This window comes from Ranitomeya variabilis, chromosome 1 (assembly GCF_051348905.1).
Source record: "Ranitomeya variabilis isolate aRanVar5 chromosome 1, aRanVar5.hap1, whole genome shotgun sequence".
Classification (NCBI taxonomy): domain Eukaryota; kingdom Metazoa; phylum Chordata; class Amphibia; order Anura; family Dendrobatidae; genus Ranitomeya; species Ranitomeya variabilis.
In genome coordinates this window covers 86495343-86508035 of record NC_135232.1, presented here as the reverse complement: position 1 = coordinate 86508035, position 12693 = coordinate 86495343, and the positions used below count along the sequence as shown (strand labels likewise).

The window sequence follows — 12693 nt, the reverse complement described above, 5'->3', positions numbered from 1 at the left end:
AAAGTGATCCATTACTGGTGAAGCTATCCAGCACTTCTTCATAAAGTGATCCATTACTAGTGGAGCTATCCAGCACTTCTTCATAAAGTGATCCATTACTGGTGAAGCTATCCAGCACTTCTTCATAAAGTGATCCATTACTAGTGGAGCTATCCAGCACTTCTTCATAAAGTGATCCATTACTGGTGAAGCTATCCAGCACTTCTTCATAAAGTGATCAACTACTGAGGGAGATGTCCAGCACTTCTTCATAAAGTGATCCATTACTGGTGGAGATATCCAGCACTTCTTCATAAAGTGATCAACTACTGAGGGAGCTGTCCAGCACTTCAGCACCTCTCCACCATACAGTGATCAAGTACTTGTGGAGCTCTCCGACACTTCAGCACTTCTTCATAAAGTGATCCGTTCCTGGTGGAGCTGTCCGACACTTCTGTACCTCTCCTCCATGCAGTGATCCATTGTCCAGCACTCTCCCTCATACAGTGCTCTGATTCTAGGATAGCTGTCCAGCCCTCCAGCACCCCTCCTTCACATATTTGGATCTGGCTCTGGGTGAGCTGTCCAGCAGCACTTCATACAGTGACCCGGTGCTGGGGGCTGTCCGGCACTGCAGCACCTCTTCAGCATACAGTGATCCGGCACTGCAGCACCTCTCCACCAGGTAGTGGCCAAGTACTGGGGGGCTGTGTCCTGTGTCGGGTGATCCTCTCCGCGCTCTGCTCCATGTGGTGACCCCGTGGTGAGCTGAGCAGGGCTGGCATGTGTGGCGCTCTCTCGTGTCCTCTCCTGAACTTCTGCTGACGAGCTGAGATCCCAGTGTGTGTGTCCGGCAGTGTGCAGGGTGAGCCATGGAGACAGAGGGCAGCAACCTGAGCGCTCTGGTGACCAGCAGCAGCTGCAGCAACGGGAGCAGCCCGGGGAACCTGGCGGCACCAAAACATCTGTGGCGGCCAGACCAGCAGCAGCGCCACTTCCAGGCTCTGCACCAGCCGAGCTTCCTCCAGCACCAAAGCTTCCTCCAGCACCAGGACCAGGCTCAGTCCCTCCAGCACCAGGACCAGGCTCAGTCCCTCCAGCACCAGGACCAGGCTCAGTCCCTCCAGCACCAGGACCAGGCTCAGTCCCTCCAGCACCAGGACCAGGCTCAGCCCCTCCAGCCACAGCCCCTCCAGCCACAGCCCCTCCAGCCACAGCCCCTCCAGCCACAGTCCCTGCTCCCGTCCTTCACCACCATCTCTCCAGCACCTCACTCGCTTTTCCTCAGCCAGCTTCAGCCCCAAGTTTATCCCCTTCAGCCACAATCTCCACCTCTGCCTCAGTCCCAGCTACTCCCCACACTACAGCCCCTCTCCCCACCCCAAGTCCACCCTCAGTGTCAAGCCCCGGCTCACCCACTGCTCCAGTTCCAACTTCAGTCACAGCCTGGGCTCCAGCCGGCGCCACACTGCCCCCCAGCCTCCTCCCGCAGCAGATACTCCGCCAGCAGGGTGAGGCACCGAGGCTTCTCCGACACCGAGCGATACCTGCACTGCCCGGCCATGGACCGCTCCTCGTACGCTGTGGACACCGGCCACAGACCCGGACTGAAGAAATCCCGCATGTCCTGGCCCTCGTCCTTCCAGGGATTCAGACGGTAAGATTTCTATTCTCCATTGTCAGCGGCGCTGCGGACACACAGGACGGCGCTCGTCTGCAGGCTCGGGCTCTAGCGCTGCCACTCTTAAAGAGACAGGCACCTAACACGGTGCAGCCAGTCCTAGAGTGCACGACCTGCTGTGCGGGGTCTGGGGAGGAATGCGGGGGTCTCCGTCATCTGCAGAAAGCCCTCATCCCAACACTGGTGCAATGTCACCGAGTCACCTGCCAGAGTCAGGACACTGCAGGGCTGGTCTACCCCCATCACTATGTCACTGCACTCGTGTACTAGTGCTCAGTGCTGCAGAACTACTACCCCCATCACTGCAGAACTACTGCCCCATCACTGCAGAACTACTACCCCCATCACTGCAGAACTACTACCCCATCACTGCAGAACTACTACCCCCCATCACTGCAGAACTACTACCCCATCACTGCAGAACTACTACCCCATCACTGCAGAACTACTACCCCCCATCACTGCAGAACTACTACCCCATCACTGCAGAACTACTACCCCCCATCACTGCAGAACTACTACCCCATCACTGCAGAACTACTACCCCCCATCACTGCAGAACTACTACCCCATCACTGCAGAACTACTACCCCCATCACTGCAGAACTACTACCCCCCATCACTGCAGAACTACTGCCCCATCACTGCAGAACTACTACCCCCATCACTGCAGAACTACTACCCCATCACTGCAGAACTACTACCCCCCATCACTGCAGAACTACTACCCCATCACTGCAGAACTACTACCCCCATCACTGCAGAACTACTACCCCATCACTGCAGAACTGTTACCCCCATCATTATGTCATTACACTCGTGTACTAGAGCTCAGCACTGTAGAACGACTACCCCATCACTACAGAACTACTACCCCCATCACTGCAGAACTACTACCCCATCACTGCAGAACTACTACCCCATCACTATACCATTACATATTAGCCATGCATGTCAGTATGTATCCCCTAGCACCAGATCCATAATATAACTGTACTATTACCCCAGTACCCCATTGATACATCACTGCCTTCTCACCCTCATTACTATATCATTACTCCCACCATAAGTACATCAGACCCTGCTCCCCCAGCACTACATGTTACCCCATTACAATATTACCACAATATTACCCCATCCCTACATAACTGCCCTCTCTCCCCATTACTATATCCTTATATGCTTACCCCATAACTATATAACTACATGGTCCCCCAGCACTATATACCAACATGTGTGCCCCATTACAATAGGACAACACTACTACCCCATCACTACATAACTACCCCCATTACTATATCATTATCGTCTTACCCCATAACTACATCAGCCTCAGCACAAGTTTCCCCAGCACTATATCCCTACATGTTTAGCCCAATATGACCGCACTATTACCCCATCACTACCTTCTTACCCTCATTACTGATCCCTCTACACTCCCCCATAACTACATCCACACGTTTCCCCTAGTAATAGATCACATTTCTACCCCTGTTGCCCCATCTCTATATCAATGTGTTTGCACACCTTAAAGGGGTTTTCCCACAAAAATCTATAGATTTTGGAATAATACTAATTTCCACAATTGGATGGGTTTACATAAAATGCTCCTGTGTCGAGATAATCTTATTTCTTGTTGCTTTTTGAGCTTTATATGGTATTATACCTTTACTTTCAATAAACTAATGTGACGATTCTTGATCCATCATTGTCAGGTGAAAAGATAATGGGTTTGTTTGCTTTAATCCTGTGCTATTTCTGTTCTGCGCTCAGTCATCCTGTGGCTTTCTATGGAGATGGCTCTTCTATCAGCATATTTATAAGCGTGTTACCATGTCTAATAATATATTCATTATTATATTATGAATGCAAACACATGGCACTAGGTGGTCTCCGAGCCCAGGGTTGTTACCTGCTGGCTCCTCCAGCTGTTGTAACTGGGCATCTATACTGTAATGTTGATGGGATCAATACGATGAGGTGCGATCCTTATAGAGACCGTGCGTGCAACATCTGCAAAACCTAATTCATCATATTCACAATTTAGTTGCCTTTTCTGTGATCTTTCCATATGTTCTTCTCATTTTACTATATGAACAGCAGGTGACCGACCTATTATCTTATCTCGTGTTTTAATTTTTAATTATAATCCTAGTAATCCCTGAAGATGAACTGATTGATGCTGACATCTAATGAGCAAAAGACTTTTCTTACCTGGAGTGATTTTATGATCAAACATGTACAGTATGTAGCACCGGAATGAACTCAATGAATGAATGATTGGCATGCCTGCTTTACATGCTGCTTCTGAGCCTTCCCATGTCATTGGCATCTACTGTACAACAGATTTCGGTGACAGCCAGTGCTTCTCGTGTTCTTTATCCCCGGTATGGAGTGTATTTAGGAAGTGTACAGATTGGGCAATACCCTACAAGTGCTGAATATCTTTCCATGGCAGCTAGTCAAGGATCTACGTAAATGTGACTTTCATTTATCAGGAACATACTGTAGCCTGCCTCCTGGAAAACAATGTAGGATTCCTTATTGCTGTTGCCGTACAGATAGGAGAATCCATTGTTCGAATAGATGTGGCTTCTATTTATAGCTGGAATTGACGGCCGTGATGCGACGTAGATATGTAGCTGTTGTGTGCAATGCGGGGCAGCCTGCTCGGGGCGCACTGGTCGTGTAGCTGCACCTGGATGGCAAATCAGGGTATGCTCCCAAAACTTGATTGTTGTAAAAGAATAGGAAGACAAAAAAGCGCAATAGGGTCTTATCCACGTTGCAAAGGAAAGAATATTATCATTATTATTATACATTTTTATAGCGCCATTTATTCCATGGCGCTTTACATGTGAAAATGGGGCAAATATAGACAAATACATTAAACATGAGCAAAAAACAAGGCACACAGGTACATAAGGAGAGCGGACTCTGCCCACGAGGGCTCACAGTCTGCAGGGGATGGGTGAGGATACAATAGGTGAGGGTAGAGCTGGTTGTGCGGCGGTTCAGTAGGTTGAGTATCACTGCAGGCTGTAGGCCTGTCAAAAGAGGTGAGTCTTCAGGTTCTTTTTGAAGGTTTCTATGGTAGGCGAGAGTCTGATGTGTTGGGGTAGAGAGTTCCAGAGTATGGGGGAAGCACGGGAGAAGTCTTGGATGAGGTTGTGGGAAGAAGCGATGAGAGAGGAGTAGAGAAGGAGATCTTGAGAGGATCGGAGGTTGCATGTAGGTAAGTACCGGGAGACGAGGTCACAGATGTATGGAGGACACAGATTGCGGATGGCTTTGTATGTCATTGTAACGGTTTTGAACTGGAGTCTCTGGGCGATAGGAAGCCAGTGAATGGCTATACCACGAAATTTACTCACCTGGTTAGGATGAGATAAATGCGTATAGGCTGGCGGCTGCTGCAGATCCACAGGTCTGGTATTTCCTGATGAAGGGGGTATGAGACCCCTGAAACGCGTTGCATAAAACCACTGTGAATCTACGATATACTCCTGGAATTCATCCCTGCGGCAGCACAGAATTTTAACCACAAATTCCCTTTGAATATAGTACCCAAAACTTGATTGGCATTGTATGTTGTTTCCCTGGCACAAGACACAAAATCTCTAATAAATAGAAAACATGACTATTGATTATTTCCTTAAATTATACATTTCGCAGCCAGTTTTATAATTATTTTAAGATTATTATTCTTGCATGTAAATAGAATTATTGGAAGGAAAAAAAATTAACAATGGTAAAATATACATGAAGTAATCTCTTCCGTTAAAGCCACAAATCTGTCTGACCACACATCTAATGACCAAAACGAAGAGCATTATAGGAATAATGGGAGAGGAGCAACAAGTGACCGCAAAATAGTTTAATTTTTTATTTGAGATGCATTGGAACAATCCTCTTCTTGACGGAAAGTGCTCTCTTTCTTGTGTCCATTCTCCCTATTATTGTAGTCCTGTGCTAGCTGTGTATTGACGGTGAGGATTATCAGAGACATTGTGTAGCAAAAGGAAAGGCTTTATAAACTGGCCAACATTTTTGTGAGATGATTCAATATATAATAGAATTTTGTTAGTGTCAATATAATGAAATCACCATCTGTTACCTAGGAAAAATTGAGGGGATCCTCTGCTCAGGGTCCTCCATAATGAGTGGCTACAAAGAGCATCCCATGGAAGAATCTGTCCTGCATTGCATAGACAGTGCATTCATTTTAGTAGGTACTGGGTGTAGGGCTGCCATCAGGAATTTCAGGGCTCCATCCTGGGAAAAAATTCAAGCCCCCTTGAGACTCTGCCCAGGCTCCACCCCAGCTCCAAATCTAAACATTGAAACTTCCACAGTCCCACCACCCACTTTTGGAAAAACTCTGCTTCTGCACCCCGTCCTCACCAATCACACATTAACAGTTCCTATCGAACACCAGATCACATACATAGCCATCAGCTTTTGTTTTGGCCAAAATATATTTTAAGTTGCCACAACGACAAGGTATACCATTTGCCCAAGCCCTACTGTACTCTCACACTTGTTAAAATATTCAATACTCTTTTTAGGTATATTTTTATTTATTTTTCTTTAAGGGAATGTGTCACATGCATTATTTAAAATGACCAATAATACCACATACAAGGGACAAAAGCTTTCACTCCATGACCAGACCACATATGGCTACCATATAGTGACTGAATAATACCACATACAAGGATCAAATACCGCCACACCATGACCAGACCACATATTGCCACCACATAGTGATCAAATACTACAATGCTGATCATTAATTGAAAAAAAAATACTAATATTACCATAAGTGGAAATATACATAGAAGCTCTCTACATAGTGTACATTGTATAGTGTAAGTATACATGTAATAAGGGTGATTCACCAGTGACATTATACACAGGAGCTCTGTATATAATGTCAGTCTACAGGTAATACAGAGATCACTAGTGACATTATACACAGGAGCTCTGTATATAGTGTCAATGTACAGATAATACAGTGATCACCAGAGACATTATACACAGGAACGCTATATATAGTGTCAATGTACAGGTAATACACAGACTCACCAATTAATTTATACACAGGAGCTCTGTACATAGTATACAGTGTATAGTGTAAGTGTACAGGTAAAACACTGACTCACCAGTGACATCTCTAGTTGAAGATATTCATCTTCGCTTTTCTTCTTCATCCAGTGCAGACCACCATCACTTCTTCCAGCCAGGACTTGTCTGTGCAGAAAATAACACACAGAGCACATTCCCCAATTTCTCCCCAACTTCTACACTGCACCAGTTGAAGGTAAAAAAGCGAAATTTTGTTGCCCTGCACAAGAACAGGACCTCTCCCCACTGAAAACGGTATCCTCAAAAATAAAATACATCACAGCAACAATAATATTACTTAATTAGCCCCTAGATTAATAGTGTCCCACATCCTGTCCCCTTCTTGTAATAACATGCCCCATCCTGACCTCATGTGTTTCATTCCAGGCCGCATATGTTCTCCCATCCGGGCCCAATGTGTCTCCAGCCTGTCCCAATGTGTTTCCATCCTGGCCCCATGTTTCTCTATCCTGGCCCTATGTGTCTCCATCCTTCTCCCATATGTCCTCCCATCCTGCCCCCATGTTTCTCCCATCCTGCCCCCATGTTTCTCCAATCCTGCCTTAGGTGTCTCCCATCCTGACCTATATGTCTCCCATCCTGCCCCACGTGTCTCTCTTCTTGCCCTATGTGTCTCCATCCTGTCCCACATGATCTCCCATAATGCCCAATTGCATCTCTATCCTGCCCCATATGATATTCCATGCACTGGACCCCACACACCAGGAGGGGCAATAATAGCTTGATGGGGCCCTGACTTGGTGCCTAAAGGGGTGAAGGAGTGGTCTGAAACACATTAATTTTCATCCTATATGCCTATCTATTTAATGCCATAATCTAGTAATTTTTGTAATGTACCTTATCAAATTGCTTTTTTTTTTTTACTACTCCTTTTTCAATGATGCTTTGTTTGAGAATTCCAGTGCATGCTGGGATACTCAAACGAAACTGACGCAGCCTCTGCCCCATCATTGGAACAAAGCGTCATCAGTGAGGTCCATTTCAGGGGCTGGGCTAGTTCATGCTGTACTGATCATGTGTCGGATGTCAATTCCAATGGATGCTCACTGTGCAGTATCTACAGTGACATTGTGTTCACTCTTTGTCTCAGATCAAAAGTAATGAGTCTCCAGAAGAGCGCACTGTCAGTGTCTTTGTCAGAAAAATACACGGCATTCAGAGACCAGCATGTGTGACGTCACTTGTGGAGGCGGCACTGGTCTCTGCACACTGGGTATTCTTACAACACACACTAACAGTTTGCTCTCCTGCTGGCTCGTTACTTCTGATCAGAGCTGGTGAGCGAACGCACTGTCACTATGTAACAAGAATCTACTGAGCATTGGTTGGAATTGACAACTGACACATGCTCGGCATAACAGGGACTAGCCCAGCCCCTGAAACGAGCCTCACTGATAACTCTTTGGTTCAGGGAGGAGGCAGTGGCTGGGGAAGTGACCATAGCCTCTGCCCCCCAATGGCATCTCGTTTCAGTATCCCAGCATGCACTGAGATTCTCAAATGCGTTGTCAAAAAAGGATGCAGTAAAAAAAAGCAAAAAACCTACCAATACATGACATCATGACATGATTAGCTTCTTGCAATAAGGAAGTCAACTAAAATCTATTTAATGCCATAATCTAGTAATTTTTGTAATGTACCTTATCAAATTGCTTTTTTTTAATACTCCTTTTTCAATGATGCTTTGTTTGAGAATTCCAGTGCATGCTGGGATACTCAAACAAAACTGATGCAGCCTCTGCCCCATCATTGGAACAAAGCGTCATCAGTGAGGTCCATTTCAGGGGCTGGGCTAGTTCATGCTATACTGATCATGTGTCGGATGTCAATTCCAATGGATGCTCACTGTGCAGTATCTACAGTGACATTGTGTTCACTCTTTGTCTCAGATCAAAAGTAATGAGTCTCCAGAAGAGCGCACTGTCAGTGTCTTTGTCAGAAAAATACACGGCATTCAGAGACCAGCATGTGTGACGTCACTTGTGGAGGCGGCACTGGTCTCTGCACACTGGGTATTCTTACAACACACACTAACAGTTTGCTCTCCTGCTGGCTCGTTACTTCTGATCAGAGCTGGTGAGCGAACGCACTGTCACTATGTAACAAGAATCTACTGAGCATTGGTTGGAATTGACAACTGACACATGCTCGGCATAACAGGGACTAGCCCAGCCCCTGAAACGAGCCTCACTGATAACTCTTTGGTTCAGGGAGGAGGCAGTGGCTGGGGAAGTGACCATAGCCTCTGCCCCCCAATGGCATCTCGTTTCAGTATCCCAGCATGCACTGAGATTCTCAAATGCGTTGTCAAAAAAGGATGCAGTAAAAAAAAGCAAAAAACCTACCAATACATGACATCATGACATGATTAGCTTCTTGCAATAAGGAAGTCAACTAAAACAAACAAAAAAAGCTTTAGAAGCCCACTGTAAGAACATATTATCCCTACATCAAGATCAGTGTTGTTCATGCATGCCAGAGTCAGAGGCACAAAATTAATGCCTCTTACTGAATCAGGCACTTCTAAAAAGTGAAGTGCGCCTTCATGCACCTTGCCACAAATCTTACTCCAGTCCTGGAGATGAGCTGTGGTGTCACATCCCCTTTCCTGCCCTAGTACCACCCAATCTGATAGAGTTGGACAAGACTGGTGAGTAGTGTTGAGCGATACCTTCCGATATGCAAAGGTATCGGTATCGGATTGGATCGGCTGATACCCAAAAAATATCGGATATCGCCGATACCGATATCCGATACCAATGCATATCAATGGGACACAAAATATCGGAATGGTTCCCAGGGTCTGAAGGAGAGGAAACTCTCCTTCAGGCCCTGGGATCCATATTCATGTATAAAATAAAGAATAAAAATAAAAAATATTGATATACTCACCCCTCGGACGGCCCCTGGCTCTCACCGGTCCAAGCGTCTGCCTCCGTTCCTAAGAATGCAGAGTGAAGGACCTTCGATGACGTCGCGGCTTGTGATTGGTCGCGTGACCGCTCATGTGACCGCTCACGCGACCAATCACAAGCCGCGACGTCATCGCAGGTCCTACACTCACTGCATTCTTAGGAAAGGAGGCTGCCGGTTACATCGCTAAGGTCCAGGGTCCGCCGGAGGGGTGAGTATATCCATATTTTTTATTTTTATTCTTTATTTTTTACATGAATATGGATCCCAGGGCCTGAAGGAGAGTTTCCTCTCCTCCAGACCCTGGGAACCATACACTGGGAACTTCCGATTCCGATATCACAAAAATATCGGAACTCGGTATCGGAATTCCGATACAGCAAATATCGGCCGATACCCGATACTTGCGGTATTGGAATGCTCAACACTACTGGTGAGGAAACGTCCAAAATGGTTACACAAAGATTTTGTGAGTGATGAAAAAGGTTTATGACAGATTTGTGTAGGAAAAAACGTTGATGAATCATGGCCTTTAAGTTTTTGGAGAGAGAACACATTTTGTTCCAAATTCAGCACCACTCTTGTCATTGGGTTGTAGTATTGTAGATTAGGCTCTGTTCAAATGTCCAGTTGTCATCCATTTCTAACGAATCCGGTATTAATAAAAATAAAAAATGGATACAATGCAAACAAAGCAAAAATGGATGCATAGTTTGGTTTTTTGTTTGGCATCAGTTTTTGTTTTGTTTGTAAAATTTGCTTCTACTAGAGGTGTCCCTGAATGCCTGTAGTATTCTCGATAAATGACCATGACCATCAATCATATTCCTTTTCCAATAAAATTAAAGAAGCCCTCCTCCTCCCATCAACATTTTTATCCTCTTAATATATTGCAGTCATTATTATACATTATATTATACAGCACTGTGTACTTATAATTGCTCATTTTGCCTTTCTACCCAGCTAATTCTTCTCTTTTCCATTAGGTCTATAACATAAAAAACTGACCAGCTGAATCCTTCTAAGCTCTATGTAGAAACAGGAGGTCAATTTTTCCTGCATGAGTCATCCCTGCAAACGTCCCTGGTGAGGAGGGAGAAGCTGGTTCAGGAGTTGAAGAGGGAGATGACTCATGTAGTTAAAATAGACTTCTTTTTCTACACAGAGCAGAGAATAATTAACTTTGTAGAAAGGTAAAATGAGCAATTGTAAGTACACAGTGCTATATAATATGATGATTATATATATTATATAATATGAATATATTAAGAGGATAACGTTTTTGATGGGAGTTCTTTCTTAATAGTAGCGATTGAGCTGCCATCCATTTTTATGGCCAGAAATAAAGTTACGCAGACAATGGATTAGATTGTGTCAAGCGGAAGATATTTCAGGACATTTCCATGCCCATTCAAATGAATTGATCCTGTCCTGGATAATTATATTTCCATTTTTGTCATCCAAAAAAAGGGATCCAAACATAGAAATAAGAAGTAGACATGTGAGCAAAGCTTTTATTGGGATAAGCTCCAGCATCAGAGTCTTTCATAAGACACTTGAATCAGTCACGTTTTGTTCTCATGATATAATAATATATAGATCATTTTACAAGGAGTGTACAGGAACACAGGTCAGGGGTTACTTACTAATGCATACATGTACTCAGAAAAGGAAAATTAAGTTACAAAACAGCAAAACTCACATGTTGCTCAGACACAAGGCTCAGACAGTCTTTGTCGGTCAGCTCGTCAGCGTTTTCTACACCACAGTCAGTAAAAGGTTAAAGTCTAATGTAATAAAACTGGAATTAAATGTCGGCAGGAAGAATCCATACTTGCTTAGTTGTTTTGTAGCTGCTAAAGGTTTGCTTTGATTCGTAAAGTAATGTTACAGCAATATCGATAACAAAATGGAAAAATAAAGTGAAGAGGAAGGATTGTGTCGGAACGGATGCTATCGACGGTTTCTCCTTCTCTAGTGAGGAGAAAGTTCTGCAAATGGTTCTATTGCCTTCCTTTTGTAAAAAAAAATAACTTTAGATGCAAAAAGTTAAACTTTCTTCTTTTGCTTCAAACTATGTATCTTATCTAATTAATATCTAAGTGTTAAACCAGACAGCTCTCGTCCCAAAACAGTGCCACAGTTGTCCATAGAGGTCTGGGATTACTTATGGGGTTAGGTGGGTTTTTTTAAAGAAAGCACTTCTGTTTTTTTAATCCTGCATGACCCCTTTAAACAATACACCACAGGTTCTTGAGCCCCCTAATATTTTATTATGAACCTCTATTATGAATTTTTTTGGGGGTACTTCCTATATAAAGAAAATACTGAAACGGACTGTTTTATACAAATCACTTTTCAGATATTCTCTGATCTATTACCAGTGTTGGACTTAAGTGCCAAAGGCCCCTTGTGCTTAGAGGATCCACCTTACCTAGTGGGCCCCTTTCTGTGACACATTCTAGTGACTGGGAAGCTTTGGATTACTGTTTATATACTGCAAATGTCATATGTATTCACTTATAAGACATGGAAAGAATTAGCAACATGCAACATGTGCAATGTGAAAATCCAAACAATTGGCATTCTGCACAGAAGTGAGTCTGCTACTTGAAAAACTAAAGAATTAAAATCAATCTGAATAAGGACAATCTGTCACGTGGGCATTGATCAATGAGTCCAAACATGAGTGACTTTAATGGCCATCATGTGAGTATACAGCAGTCATCATTTCCTGAAATGGAGAATAATCTACAAATGAAGCCAACATTCATTACGGAAGATTGGAATAACGAAATATACAAACCTCAAAACCACGAGTCATCTGTTATTTGAGGGGATGAGACTTGTTCCAAAGTAATCAGAAATTGCGTAATTCTCCCTAAAAGTAGATTACTTAAAAGAAAAAAAATAATAATTAAAACCTTTATTTCCATATTACAAAAGATTTAACAATTATTCAGAACTTTATT

The 12693-nt window shown here is 44.0% G+C and overlaps 1 protein-coding gene across 1 annotated transcript in view; it reads left to right on the top strand.

The window, feature by feature from the left end:
- Positions 1-239: 239 nt before the first annotated feature.
- PDE4D (phosphodiesterase 4D) overlaps positions 240-12693 on the top strand; it is a 1072650-nt gene continuing 1060196 nt past the window's right edge. The window contains exon 1 of the mRNA XM_077285781.1: positions 240-1636. Coding sequence (XP_077141896.1) covers positions 852-1636 — 785 coding nt within the window. The 5' untranslated portion in view covers positions 240-851. The remainder of the gene's footprint in view (positions 1637-12693) is intronic.